This window comes from Triturus cristatus, chromosome 2_1, assembly GCF_964204655.1.
Source record: "Triturus cristatus chromosome 2_1, aTriCri1.1, whole genome shotgun sequence".
NCBI lineage: Eukaryota > Metazoa > Chordata > Amphibia > Caudata > Salamandridae > Triturus > Triturus cristatus.
The window spans coordinates 879124184-879138219 of record NC_140581.1 but is presented as its reverse complement, the minus strand read 5'-3'; the positions used below and the strand labels follow the sequence as shown (position 1 = coordinate 879138219).

The 14036-nt window shown below is 44.5% G+C and overlaps 1 protein-coding gene across 1 annotated transcript in view; it reads left to right on the top strand.

Annotated features, from left to right (window-relative positions):
• ALDH1A1 (aldehyde dehydrogenase 1 family member A1) overlaps positions 1-11287 on the top strand; it is a 188253-nt gene extending 176966 nt beyond the window's left edge. The window contains exon 13 of the mRNA XM_085633036.1: positions 11071-11287. Coding sequence (XP_085489162.1) covers positions 11071-11143 — 73 coding nt within the window. The 3' untranslated portion in view covers positions 11144-11287. The remainder of the gene's footprint in view (positions 1-11070) is intronic.
• Positions 11288-14036: the final 2749 nt, after the last annotated feature.

Genomic DNA, 14036 nt, shown 5'->3' with positions numbered 1-14036 from the left:
GGTTAGGCCACCGTGACTGTGGGACAGATGGTGAAATATAATCCCTTGTTAAATTACATGTAGTATCAATCTACAGTGAAACTAAAAGTCTCCGCATACTATGAGATGTCGTAATGACATCGGATCAGTCGACATATAGCGATGTCTCTAGGGAAAGGTATATCGACTGGGACCTAGGGTGACCACAAAGCTGTAGATACAGTAACTGAACTAGATCAACCAACAATATTTCCGGAGTGATTAACACTGAGACAGTCTGACCGATTCAAGTATAGACCGAAGCCCATGGAATATTGTCGTTCAGTCCTTTAGTGTCAGTTTTCAACTTGAAAATCCATTTTTGTTCTTTGAGAAATAAGAACTGGGCAACGTCCGTTATGTGTTGAGGAATAAACGGGCGTTCGAGTACTAGCCACCTTAGATCCTCAGCCTTGTGTTTTTTGGCTAGGAAATGCTCCGTCATCCGAGTAGATTGTCTCATGCAGCGGATGGTACTTTTATGCTCGCTGATGCGGAGCTTCACTTTGCGTGTGGTGTACCCTATGTAATGTAGGGAACACGGGCACGTGATTCTGTAGATAACGCAGTCTGAATTGCAGTTCGTGTGGTTGCGTAATACCCAGGGACGTCCTGTGCCTATGTCCACCGAGATGGTCTTGGTGGTTTGCGGACAGACACTACAGGTTCCGCAAGGGAAGTGGCCACTAACTGGCGGTAGTGACCACAAAGTGTTGGTTTCAGCTGTGGGACGTGACAGCGGTCTGGTGTGGACCAGACTGTCACGCAAACTAGGACCCCTCTTAAAGGCAAATAAGGGAGGCGAAATCTTGCCATCCGCTATGTTCAATATTTGCCAGTGTCTCCGTACTATTTTCTGTATTTGGCTGGACATAGTACAGAAAGTGGTGACAAATGTGAGTCTCTCATTAGTGGTCTTGAGCACGTCAGTGTCCAGTAGGGCGTCACGATTGTTATTTGACGCCCGTTTCCAAGCTTTACGCACCAGACGTTTTGGATATTGCCGTGTTTCTAATTGTCTGGCAAGTGCCTCAGCGTGTTTGTCAAACAGTTGTCTGGTCGAGCAGTTCCTGCGGACCCGCAGGAACTGGCCAACTGGCAGATTCTCTCGGAGTGCCCTCGGATGATGGCTATTAAAGGACAGCAACGAGTTTCTGGACATAGGTTTCTTATATAGTTCAGAACCCAGTGAGTTTTCATGAACAAAGATGGAGATATCCAGGAAGGCCAAACGGTGTTTATTGTACTCAATGGTGAAGCGCAAATACGCGTTCTGCTGGTTTAACCATGAGTAATAAGTGAGATTGGCCTATAACATTTTGTGTCCCCCCGGTCACCTTTCTTAAATTCTTGAACTATGATGGACTGGGACTAAGAGGACAGAGGACCAGAAACAACCACAACATTCAAAACATTTGTCAGCAAAGGTGCCAATATTGCTATATCTCATTTAAAATATTGACTAGAACGCCGTCGGGGCGAAGGGCCTTATGGCAAACAAACGACTGATGGCAAGAGAAACCTCTGGGAAGGTAAATGAAAGGCAGGGAAGATTAGCCCCTTGTAAGCCAAGGTTTGATGTTAACAGACCCTTTCGATCATCCAGGGAATAAACTAAAGAAAAATAATCAGACCAGTGATCTTCCGAAATAACAATGGCCATGCTAGATAAAGAATCCAAAGCCACAAAGGGATGATTTAAACTGTTCCAAAATGCTACTAGATTGTTAGTGTCACTATCAGAGACCGACTCATCCCAGATGTCATCCTTGAGGGAATACTTTCTCTCTTTAAGGTCCCTCTTGTATAGAGATTTTAAGCATTGTATCTCCACCCTATTTCTCGGATGAGATTTAAGTGCTGCCCTTAAGGCTCCCAAGGCTTTGGAACAATCTTGATTAAACCACAGTGGGTTATTGGTGGTAGGGCATCCTGAGCTTGGAGCAGTGAGAGCAAGCTTGGCCCCTGCACAAAGGCCCAAAAAAGCTCTAAGGATGTCTTTCGGGCATAAATCAGGGCTAAGACAGTTCCCCCGCTCAGTGATAAATTGCTCAACAAGAGACAAAAATAATCACAGGTAATTTTAGCCCACCTAATCCGCCTCCCATGATCTGAAACAGTCAAGGATTCAGGCACAGTGGTTAATGAGGAAGAGTACTGACTCCGATAAGATAGAACCAACCCAAGCGCATTACGACCACTCCAACCAGCCCATTTACCACAATAGTCCACCATAGCAGAGAGAAGCGACATGGAAATTAAATGGTGCCAGCAGTGTCTGTAAATTATATGAGGGAACCCTGCCTTGTTGTCTTATTGCTCCATGATCAGTGCCCCCTTCTCTCCTTTGCTTGATTTCTGGCATTCTAAGCCTTACAGCTGCTTCACTGTCTCTTGTTTATGATTTACTGTCTGCGCTCCATCACAGCCCCCACTCACTGGATCCCTCCCAGACAGGCTCACCCCTCAGTCTGCTATTGTTTCACTCCATTGTGCCACTATCTCGTCAGTGTCTATAGGCCCCTCCTTCTTATTCACTTAATCAATCAATCAATACATGTGTAGAGCGCACAACTCACCCGTGAGGGTCTCAAGGCGCTGGGGGGGCGGGGGTGCTGCTACTGCTCGAACAGCCAGGTCTTAAGGAGTCTCCTGAAGGCCAGCAGGTTCTGGGTCTGTCATAGGCGGATGGGGAGGGTGTCCCAGGTTTTTGCAGCGAGGTGGGAGAACGATCTGCCGCCGGCGGTCGCTCGATGGATTTGGGGGACGGTGGCTAGGGCAAGGTCAGCGGAGCGAAGCTGGCGGTTTGGGGTGTAGAAGGTGAGTCGTTCGTTGAGGTACGCTGGTCCAGAGTTCTAAGGGAGAGTTTTGTGAGCGTGGGTGAGGAGCTTGAAGGTGATCCTCTTTTTGATGGGGAGCCAGTGTAGGTCTTTCAGGTGGGCAGTAATGTGGCTGTGGTGGTGGATGTCGAGGATGAGGTGTGCAGAGGCGTTCTGTATGCGTTGTAGTTGTTTCTGGAGATTGGCTGATGTTCCTGCTTAGAGAGCGTTGCTGTAGTCCAGTCTGCTGGGTGACTGTCCTTCTGGTACCGGTGGGGATCCAACAGTCGATCTTGCAGAGCATGCGGAGGGTGTTGAAGCAGGAGGAGGAGACGGCGTTCACTTGCTGGGTCATTGATAATGCGGAGTCCAGGATGACTCCCAGGTTGGGTGCGTGGTTAGTGGGCGTTGGTGCAGCTCCCAGTGCGGCTGCCCACCATGAGTCGTCTCAGGCAGAGGGAGTGGATCCGATGATGAGAACCTTCATCTTGTCCGAGTTCAGTTTCAGGCGGCTGATCGTCATCCAATCAGCGATGGCCTTCATTCTTTCGTGGAGGTTGGATTTAGCGGTGGTGGGGGCCTTGGTGAGGGAGAGGATCAGCTGGGGGTCGACGGCATATGAGACGATGATGAGGTCATGCGATCTGGTGATGTTGGCGAGCGGTGCTATTTAGATGTTGAAGAGTGTCGGGCTGAGGGACGATCCTTGGGGTACACTGAATGGGGGGAGACGGACACTCTCGGTGCTGCCGGTGAGGAAGGAGGTGGTCCAGTCCAGCCATTGTGGAGGCTTGTGCGGAGGGTGTGTGTCAGATGGTGTCGAAGGCGGTTGAGAGGTCCAGGAGGAAGAGGGCCGCGATTTCTCCGTTGTCCATCATGGCCCTGATGTCGTCGGTTGCGGCGATGAGGGCTGTTTCGGTACTGTGGTTGCTGCGGAAGTCGGATTGGGACAGGTCCAGGATGTTGTTCTTTTCGAGGTCAGTTGCCTGTTGACGATCTTCTCGATGACTTTCGCCGGGAACGGGAGGAGGGAGATGGGCCGGAAGTTCTTGAGGTCCTTGGGGTCAGCTTTGGGTTTTTTGAGTAGGGTGTTGATCTCGGCGTGCTACCAGCTCTCCGGGAAGGTGGCGGTCTCGAAGGAGCTGTTGCGGAAATGGGGTGCGATGGTGAAGCTTGCTTTGTTGAAGATGTGGTGCGGGCAGGGGTCGGATGGTGAACCGGAGTGGATGGTGTTCATGATTTTGATGGTGTCATCGTCATTGACGTGGGTCCAGGAAAGCAGGGGTCGATGTTGATGTGGCTGGGGGGCCGTGAGTCTGAGGTGTCTGTGTCAGGTGGGGAGGCGTGGTTGCTGAAGTTGTCGTGGATGTCAGCGATCTTGCGGTGGAAGAAGGTGGCTAGGGAGTCGCAGAGGTCTTGTGATGGCAGGATGTCGTTGGAGTTGGAGCTGGGGTTGGAAACTTACTTCACGATGTTGAAGAGCTCTTTGCTGTTGTGTGTGTTGTTGTCAATGCGCTCTTTGAAGGATGTCCTTTTGGCGGTACGGATGAGTTGGTGGTGTCTGTGGATGGCGCACTTGTAGGCTGTGTTGCTGTCTGGTGTCTGTTTGTGGTGCCACTTCTTCTCGAGCCTACGGCAGGCCTGCTTGGATGCCTGGAGGTCGGCAGTGAACCAGGTGGCTTTTCTGTCGGAGCATCTGTTCGAGGGTTTCTTGATCAGGGCGAGAGTGTTGGCGCAGTCGTCAATCCATTGCCTGAGGTTGAGGGCGGCTGAGTGGGTGTCGGTAGTGTCCGTTGGTGGGTTTTGGGCAAGGGTAGTGACTAGCTGGTCTTCGGTGACTTTGCTCCAGCTGTGGTCGGGGGCCTGTTTTGTGCGGTGGTGTGTGGTGGGCTTCTCGAAGGCTAGGTGGTCAGTCCCGTGGAGTTCGTGGTGTGGTTGAAGGTGACGTGGTTGCTGGCTGAGATGATGGGGTCGAGCGTGTGTCCGGCGGAGTGGGTGGGAGTCATCTGAAGGCCGTCTTCTCTTGACATGACCTCCTCTCTCTGTCACTCACCAGAAAGTACATCTATTTCTTCAAAAAGGTATGTTTTTCCAATAGTCAAGAGCAGAACAATTGTACTTCTAACATAAATGCTGAACAATTACATCCTGGCCCCACAAAAAATTGACCAAGGAGGACAATTTCTGCCAATGTTCCCAATTTTATCAGTTAACCGAAACTATTATTTTATATAAACCCCTGTTTTATATGAAGAACACTCAGAAGAATCCAGAATGTAATTTTAGCATTCTAACTTGAAAGAGGTCTGATAAGGAATACTTTCCATAAGTTGAATGTTTTATCTGTCCCCATTTAGCAGGACCCACGGAGATGTTTTACATTAGGGATCCGGGAACTGCCTCTGCCCCATAATGTAACAAATATGTCATGTGGTTTACAAGAAAAAACAAATCTGTCTTCAGCCACATAACTGAAGGATTTGGATTGAGATTTTTTTTTACCTCATCCTTTAGTCAATAGTAAATCGTACCTTTGTATTTTAATGGTCGCATGCAAATCAATTTGCTTTCAAATCTCTTTAATGGAAAACATTTCTGACAAAGTGTGAAAGGAAACTTGGACTAGCAGTTGACTACTAATTACATGATAATAAAAAATGTGCTTCTCTCACATGCCTTGAAAAGAGGGAAATAAATTGGCTATGCTAACATTTAATATGCCTTTCAACAGTCACTACATCATATGTGTAGGGAAGTACACCTTTTTGCATGTTCTTCCCAGATTATTTTACATTTATGTGACTGGTTTTAAAGCACTTGTTATCTCCGGGCACTGAGACTGCTAAACCAACTCCCAGCGCATGTGCTCAGGCCTTTAATAATGGATAATAATTAACTACCCTTAATTCATGTAGGAAGGTCCTAGTAACATCTGCAGCAATGTATCGCTAATGTAAATGTCATATATCATATGTGGCTTTCAGCATATATTTACACCCAAAGACAGCAGCCTCAGCTGCTGGATGCTGGATCATTCACATGTTAAGGTAAATGTTTTTAGATGATTAAAATCCTAAATTACTTATAAGTAGTTCCTTGTAGCCCACAAGCCCTGGGTGCAAAATGCAATATAATGTCATATATTAGGATTGACATCTCAACACAACAAAAACATTCTCTGTGGTATTTCTCCATATCGGTGTGGTATTCTTACAGCATTCGATAGAAGAACCAGTGGTTAGATTTGAAGAAGATTTAATCCAGAACAGGGAACCGTGACCCAGTAAAACTGGCCAGCTCCCTGGCATGCAGAAACTGCCTCTGTGTTGCTTAGATGTTCTGGAACCCAGACCACATTCTCACAAGAGTGAAAATATCATATTAAATACAAGCATAGTGTACACTAAATCCAGCCGACAAATAAACACCAGTACTACAACAGGACCTTAAAATAAAATACAACAGTTCGGGGAACCCTAAAAGTCTAACGTGTTTATTGCAAAAACAGCCAGTATGCACGCTAAATAGTGCGCGACAATTGTCTTTTCAATTGACCAGCGCTTTCGTCCAAAATCCACTTGAAACATAAAGTGCTAAAATCCATGCATTTTAAGCACACTTTTACAGAGTGTTTTCTCAATACAGTCCCATGGAAATGTGAGCCTGCGATGGAAACTGTTACTTGAAAGAAAGTAACTAATAAACAAATGGAAGAATCTTCTCACAAGAAATAATGCGAAAAGTCCTTGAAGACGAGATACAGACTCCATTCCTTTCTACAATTTATGCTTTGTACTGACAATCATCGAAATGCTGATACACTTACTACCAAGTGCAGAAAATGTGCAATTGTACAACACAGCATAGAAGGGTTTCTGGGGCTCAGGCACTTCAGGTTAATATAAAAATGATTTTCAAATCATTCATGAAACGGGTCTGTACATGTTAAGGCACACATAAGCAGTGGTGTCTTATTAAAAAAAAAGCACTGGTCTTAAGGCACAACAAGGAATGATTCTGCTTTCTCAAGGTACATGGAGAGAAATTCATACCCATAAACACTCTATAAATATGTTGCAAAGATGATTTTCAGGAAAGTTGTATACCTCTGCTAAAGCCTAGACAAGCCCCATAATGGTGCTGTCCTGTCTCAGCCACCATTATGCAGCCATTTGATTTCCTTGGCAGAGCACAGATGTGAAGTGACTCTTATTGGAGATCAAAGGGCCTCAGGAATTAGTAGGCATACTAAAGTCTCTCTTTTGGGAAGGCAGGGAAAGGTTAATTGCAGAATAGGGAGTGAACAGGTAAACCAGATGGGCACCACAAAAGACTTTCAAGAACTTCCAGTTTAGCATGTTCATAGTAAACATGGGTCTACTTTGAAATTTGCTTTGTTGGTGGCCTGTTCCCAACTAAGCTAACTCCTGTCACACCAGTGGCTGCATTACATACAAGGCACATTTTCATTTTTGCGCCATTCGCACTTTTTAAAAGGTGCGCAAAGGGCAAACAATAACAAGCATTGGCATAGCCAATAGGTCTCGCCTTTGAGACCTTTTAAGTGTTTAGCCATGCAACAGTTGCATAACTAAATACTTATATGGTCCCAAAAGCGAGACCTATTGGCTATGCCAAGCGGCCATGCGGCCGCGAAAGTGAAAGTGATCGCGATCAAACATCAAAGGGGCTGTGCGGCCGCGAAAGTGATCGCGATCAAACATCAAAGGGGCTGTGCGGCCGTGAAAGTGAAAGTAATCGCGGTCAAGCGCGGCGCGCGCTCCCGCGCACATGCACTGTAGCTCTAGACTGGCCTGGTAGCACTTTTTGGAGCCCTCTCAATAAGTCTCACCAGACCAGCGCATGCGCTGGGTCAGGCGAGACCTAAAAATGTGCCCTATTATGATGAATGTGCTGCCTCCAGGGCAGCCGTGAAATTGTGCTGCCTTGGGGGCAGCGCATATGGTGAAAAAACAGCTGCTTTACGACCTCTTTGTGTTTTTACAGTGCAGTTGGCAACCCGCCTGCACATTTAAAAGTCTCTCTAAGTACTTGTGAAGTGATGAGCTGTGGGCCATTGTTTTCTTGGCATCTCAGTGTTAGGCTCCAGTTGTCTCACAGCTGAGAGGATAGTTGGACAAAAGAAGGGCTGATGAATCTTTAAATCAAGCCTTTGTTTTAGAGGCAGTTGGAAGTAAAAATAAGAAAAATAAGAAAGCCTCCCTCACTGCCCACAGGTTGCCCTCTGAACAGAATCCTGGCAACATGCAGACACTGCTGAATTATGTCCCGGTGTCTGTCAACCAGGACAAATTCAACATGTTTCCCTGGGGATTCAGCCTAGAAATAGCTGCTCAAACCCAGTTCAAGCAGGCCCCCCTTACTTTCCAGCACTGCTGCACAGTGCCACGTAAGCAACTACACACCCCTTAATAAATTACCCGGCTTTCCATCAAATAATTGTCAATCTTTTTAAAGCTGGTGGGTATAGGACACACTCCCCTGCAACAAGTACGGATCATACTGTATCTAGGGAATGCTCTATTACACTATACATTGAGAGTGTTCAATTATAAATATTTTAAATTTGATTGGACTACAATTTGCTGATAAACTGCTTTTGGGATATTAATTTTAAAAAAACGTAAGTTTGTTGTATTTGGGCATGTTAAGAGAAACTGTACTATGAATAGGGGAGAATCCCCACCAAATTAGTAGGTAAAAGTAGATATGTATAAGCTTATAGCTCAAACATCAGGTCAACAGGCAGCATCTAACATTTTCCAGCCACTTTAAAAAGCAGGACAATTAAGATAACCAACTAATAAAACTTCAACTCTACTTAATAAAATGAAGAAAATGCATGAATAAAAAACAACAAAAAATGGTCAAATTTGTATAAGTAATATGAATGTTTAAAGTTAAAATATAAAAAAGAACACAAAACAGCAAAGCGGCAATTTAAGTCTATAGGCACGGGTAAAAGGAAATCCATTGAGTATTGAAATAGCACCTTCATCAACTAACCTTGGCTCCTCACACTCCAGTCCTCCGGAAGTCAAATTCTTTCTAAGTCCCACTTTTATTGGGTGTTCAAGTTATTACTCCTGGTTACACCCTAAGCTCCCAAAGGAAAAGGGACGATTTCTAGCTCCAATGAATACCTAAACAGTGGTGGTTGATGGAGGGCCTAATTCTATCCCTGATAGGTTTCAACTACTAGACACTATTCCACTTTTACAGACATCCCCCCGATTCAGAGTAAACGTACCCAAGAAGGCACTATTCTGGGGTGTATTTCAAATTGGCAAGACCACATTGCCACTTTGTAGAGCTCTGTTGCCACTCAGTGACTATCCTATTACATTGAGTAAACTACTCAACTACTCTTCCTGGCTTTGGAAATCTAACTCAAGCTAGTGCTGGACCCAGGTCACCTCCTGGAGCCCTATTACAGAAAGTGCCCCGGGGGCGCAACATTAATGCAACTGGTGCTATGTAAAGCGCTCTGATACCCGATTTGGGTCAAGTTCGCACTATATAAAAATCTGTAAAATAAAATAAACAGGGTTTTGATCCTGCTTTGCGCGCCCCTTGGGCACTCTGGTAATACAGAAGGGGTCTCAGGCACTTGTGCAGCTCCTTCTGTAATACTGATAGTGCTGGTGCACATAAAGCACCAGCACTATCTTAAGGGCTATTCCCTCATTTGTATGAGGGCGTGCCACATGCAAATGAGGGAATCCCTTTGCCTCTGTACCCGTGCTGTATTACAGATGCGGGCGCAGAGGCAAAGAAGTTCTCAGGGGGGCGCACTCACAGTGCACCACCTAGAAGGTGGTGCACTGTGACTGTGCCCCCTGAGAGCGGACCTCTGGCAGGAGGATAGAGGGAAGGGGGTCCCATGGACCCCCCAAACATCCCCTTACAAGTGGGTGCAGTCAGCAATTTATGGGTTCCAGAAGTAAATGTTTTTGAATTACAATACTGCTGTGCAGGTATGCGCTGAACCCACTTTCTTTTATAATGGTAAATACATTGAAATAATGCTTTACGTCATTTTGTACCACACCAGCTCCGCCCAAGTAATCTCACTAAATAACACGCAGAGTGTCCACATCTTAAGCGCAACATTTCTCTCTATGCCCGGTGTTTTACTTTCCCCTGGACACAGTGACAAAACAGTGAGGGCCTGCAATCTGTTCTTCAATTGCAATTTTTTAGGGACTAGGTTTAAGGGTGCGAAGATTTGTTTACACAGAAATGTGATTTGTACTTTTTAAAAATGCTCCTGTCTGTCAACGTTTTTCCGTTCTACTCGAGTGTTTTAAAATACATGGGGTTCTGTTATTCCTGTATAATCATCAGTCACTAATTTCTTTATAATCGGTGACTTCTGACACACCAAGTCACCGATTTTAAAGAAAAGATGTCAGAACTGGACTATTGTAAGGTTATTACAGTCCAGTTCATATGTCACAATGCCTGCTGCCAGATCCAGCAGCCAGGTGAAAGTCAGGTCAGGTCATGGCGCATAATTAAAGCAGCTGTTTAACTAACAAACAGAACTTTGCTTTTCTTTCTTCTGCCCCATTTTGATAACTTACAATGAAAAGCAATGAGAATATGTTTATTTTTTGCACTCCTTAGAATGAGAAAAGCTAGAATCTTTCTGCATGGTGCTACACTTCCCAAGCTACTGCAGCTTTTTCTTTCTTTTTTTTTTTTTAAAATAAACTAACTTGTATTAAACATTTTTTTAATATCTGCTTGCTAAAAATATCTAACAGGTTTTAGATGTGTTTTATTTTGCACTAGAGTTTTTATTTTTATTCTTCATGTTTGCAAACTTACTCACTCTTTCATATAAAAGAGTTGCACACCAAGGTTTTAAGTGGTTTGTGGGAAAGGTGATGATGTGACCAGTATTATATGGGATAAAGTACCCCCTGGAGTACATGATAAGGATATTGCAAGTCAACTCAGAGTTCCATAACAATATAAAGGAACTTGGCCTTCTGCCACATTTCTCTACAAGGTTATGGAACTCCTCGTTTGCAGTATCCTTATCATATACGGCAAAGGGGACTTTATCCTTAATATATTTCAGATTTGTACAAATAATAAACCTAAGGCATTTTTCATCATATATCTTTTGTTAAATTTCTCTGAGCACACCTTAATAAATGTCAATATTAACAGGTCTTTCTGCTTTCTTCTATTTTCCTCACAGGGGAGAATATGGCCTTCATGAGTATACAGAAGTGAAGACTGTCACAATCAAAGTACCACAGAAGAATTCCTAAACATACCACACTTTCGAACCAAAGCGAACCCATTTGAACGCAGCAGATCTTTAAAGACTCCATTCTTTCACAAAATCTCGAGTTGTTAGACATTCGCATGAAGCCTGACATATGCTTATAATAAAGTAGAATGTTGAATACCTATGCTTTTGTGTTTGCAGAGTAATTTTTGTTATCATATGCCCTTTAAGCAAAACATAACTGATTAGAAGATGAAAAAACGGGCCATAGAACACTCTGTTTCATTATGTCGGATATTACGAGCATTTGCTTTATTCATGTGCGCTTTGTTTATTTTGTAGACATTTCATGAAATTTAAATTGTTCATCACCCCTCTAGCTTCGTTAGTTTCTCTATAAATACTAATGTGCAAAAACACATACTGACAAACCCAGCCATTCTGGATTTTGACGGACGTTGGTGAAGTATGAATGAATGCTTGAAAATAGTAGAATGAGATTTGGTTTTGTTTTAGAACATTATATATATTTAATGAACAAATCAAAATATATTGGTAAGTAGCTATTTTGGTTCCCACTGTGCTACCAAAGGGGTCCCATTTTATCCAGCTCTAGCAGAGTCATCTTATTCTGTTACTGTAACCTCTGAACCCTGATTCTAATCTTATGGCCACTCAGATAGTGCCGACCATATTTTTGTCTGCTTTTGTTCCTTCTGGTCTGATTAATTTGCCTCCTCTTTCCCTCTGATGTGACCTGACCATCAGGCAATCGAGTTTTTCATTTCACTGCTTTGCTTTACTCCTTGCCTGCCTCCCCATGGACACATATGACGTCATTTGCTCTGTGACACATGACAGATTTGCATCATGGATGACTATCGTTTTTGATCACTTGGTATCGCCCACTGCACAGATTTTTTGGGATTGGCACCAAATACGCTCCTTAGGGTTCTTAGTCACTAGTTGGTACCACAACTAATATTAGATATATGGAGACATGATATTTCCTCAATAGTCCTGGCTTAAAAATCCTACTAACAATCCCTTACTTATTTATAAGTAGGAGCTTCCTAATGGTTGGTTTTGAGGGGAGAGGGTGAACGCTTTAGTGATTTCATTTCCAATGGGCAGGTAGACACGGATCTATTCTTACAGAGGACATTGCTGATGTGCGTTTATTTAAGAGAAAGGTCTTGGTATTAGGAGGGTCATTGCTAATCTACCTGTGACCCCAAAACTCTGCAAACAGAGCCGCAGTTATTCACAGTTCCCTTTCCCTCTGTTTCCTAAATTGTCTCTCATCACTGAATTCCTACTTTACTTGTATTCAAAGGATGCTGACACTAGTGATTTCTCAGATAAAGGTAGAGCTCCGGCTAATCTTAAACCGGAATCCACTGTGATGGAAATAAATTAATTAATGTTTTTAAGCATTCTCCCCATTGTTGAAAACCTTCTCGGAATCCCATTGTCCTGGGGACATTTGCTTGATTTCATCCCTTGCTGCAGCCAGCAAAATCCTTAAATATCTTGTGCCCACCCTGGTCCATAGTCATCTAGAATCCTTATACCCCTGCATGTATATCAAGATGGATTTCTACAGGGCAGGGTATGGAATCAGTTCTACTTGACATTGTGGAGGACCACAGACAGGCCTTTGAAGAGAATGTCATTACATTCGCCTTTTTTATCCTTTATGACATTGTAGACTGCGTCATCTTTTTGGGCAGTGCAAGAAATTGGGTTACTGGTTGAGGGGCGTGAAACCCTACTCAAGCAGCAACCACAATCCTTGCCAGGGTGAGACACAAGCAAACCCCCAGTTAACCTGTGCTCAGCTCTCTGGTAGCTTGGCACAGAGCAGGAAGGCTTAACTTAGAGACAACGTGTAAAGTATTTATGCAGCACAATAAAGTAAAAACACAACACAAGCAGATCCCAAACCAATTAAGATAATTAAAGTACAGTCGAATACATTATTTGACACCAAAACAAAAAAAATCCAGTCAGTAGAAACGAAGATATACAATTTTAAAGTGGAAAAAGCACCAAAAATCCCAAAGTGGCAACTGCAACAATCTGGTCATGCCAGACAGGTCAAAAGTTACAAGATCTGGCTGATGTGATGGAACGTGGGCCAGATACAGGGACCAGGTCAGTCTCAGTGAACGAGATACTTCAAGTCCAGAGCAACGAGTTCCGTTCACTAGGGAAGTGGCAGCGAAGTAGTTCAAAGAGCAGGTTGGGGTCAGGAACGGTCGTCACTATGAAGCAAAGTTCCAGTCAGTGTTGCAAATGATCCTTGCCGGCGGTTCGTGTTGGCAGTCTTCACAAGGGCTGATGCTGTAGAATGAAGAGTTGGTTCACCGGAGTGTAGCATTGGTTGTTGCAGCAAAAGTCAATGTTTTGGTGCCAATGGACCAGTTTGCTTTTGCGAAGATACACAGACTTCAGGGGAGCTCTGTTGAGGCCACACCAACAGTCCAGAACCGAAGGGGCACCACTTGGGGATCAGGAACTCCCTCCAGCAAAGGCCAGAAGGGCTTAGGCAGGTCCAGTTTCAGATCCAGCCACAGGTCCAGGCAGCAGATCAGCTGGGCAGTTGCAGAGAGCCTCTGCAGCTTAATATGTCCCTATAGATCAGAATACAAGGTCAGCTGGCTGACTCTCGGAGTCAATTAAGGCTGGGATGAAGGGTGCAGATTCAATCTTTCTTCTCAGTAAGCAGCAGAGTAGCAGGGGAGCAGAGTGGCAAACCTTTTGGTAGCAAAGCAGCACAGCAGTCCTTCTTTAGTATCCACAGGTCCAGGAGTGTACTGAGGAGTTAGTGTCCGAGGTGCAATATTTATACCTGGTGCCTTCTTTGAAGTGGTAGAAACCTCTTGAGGAGTCCCTTTGAAGAGCTCAGGGTTCCTGCCTCTCTTTCCCTG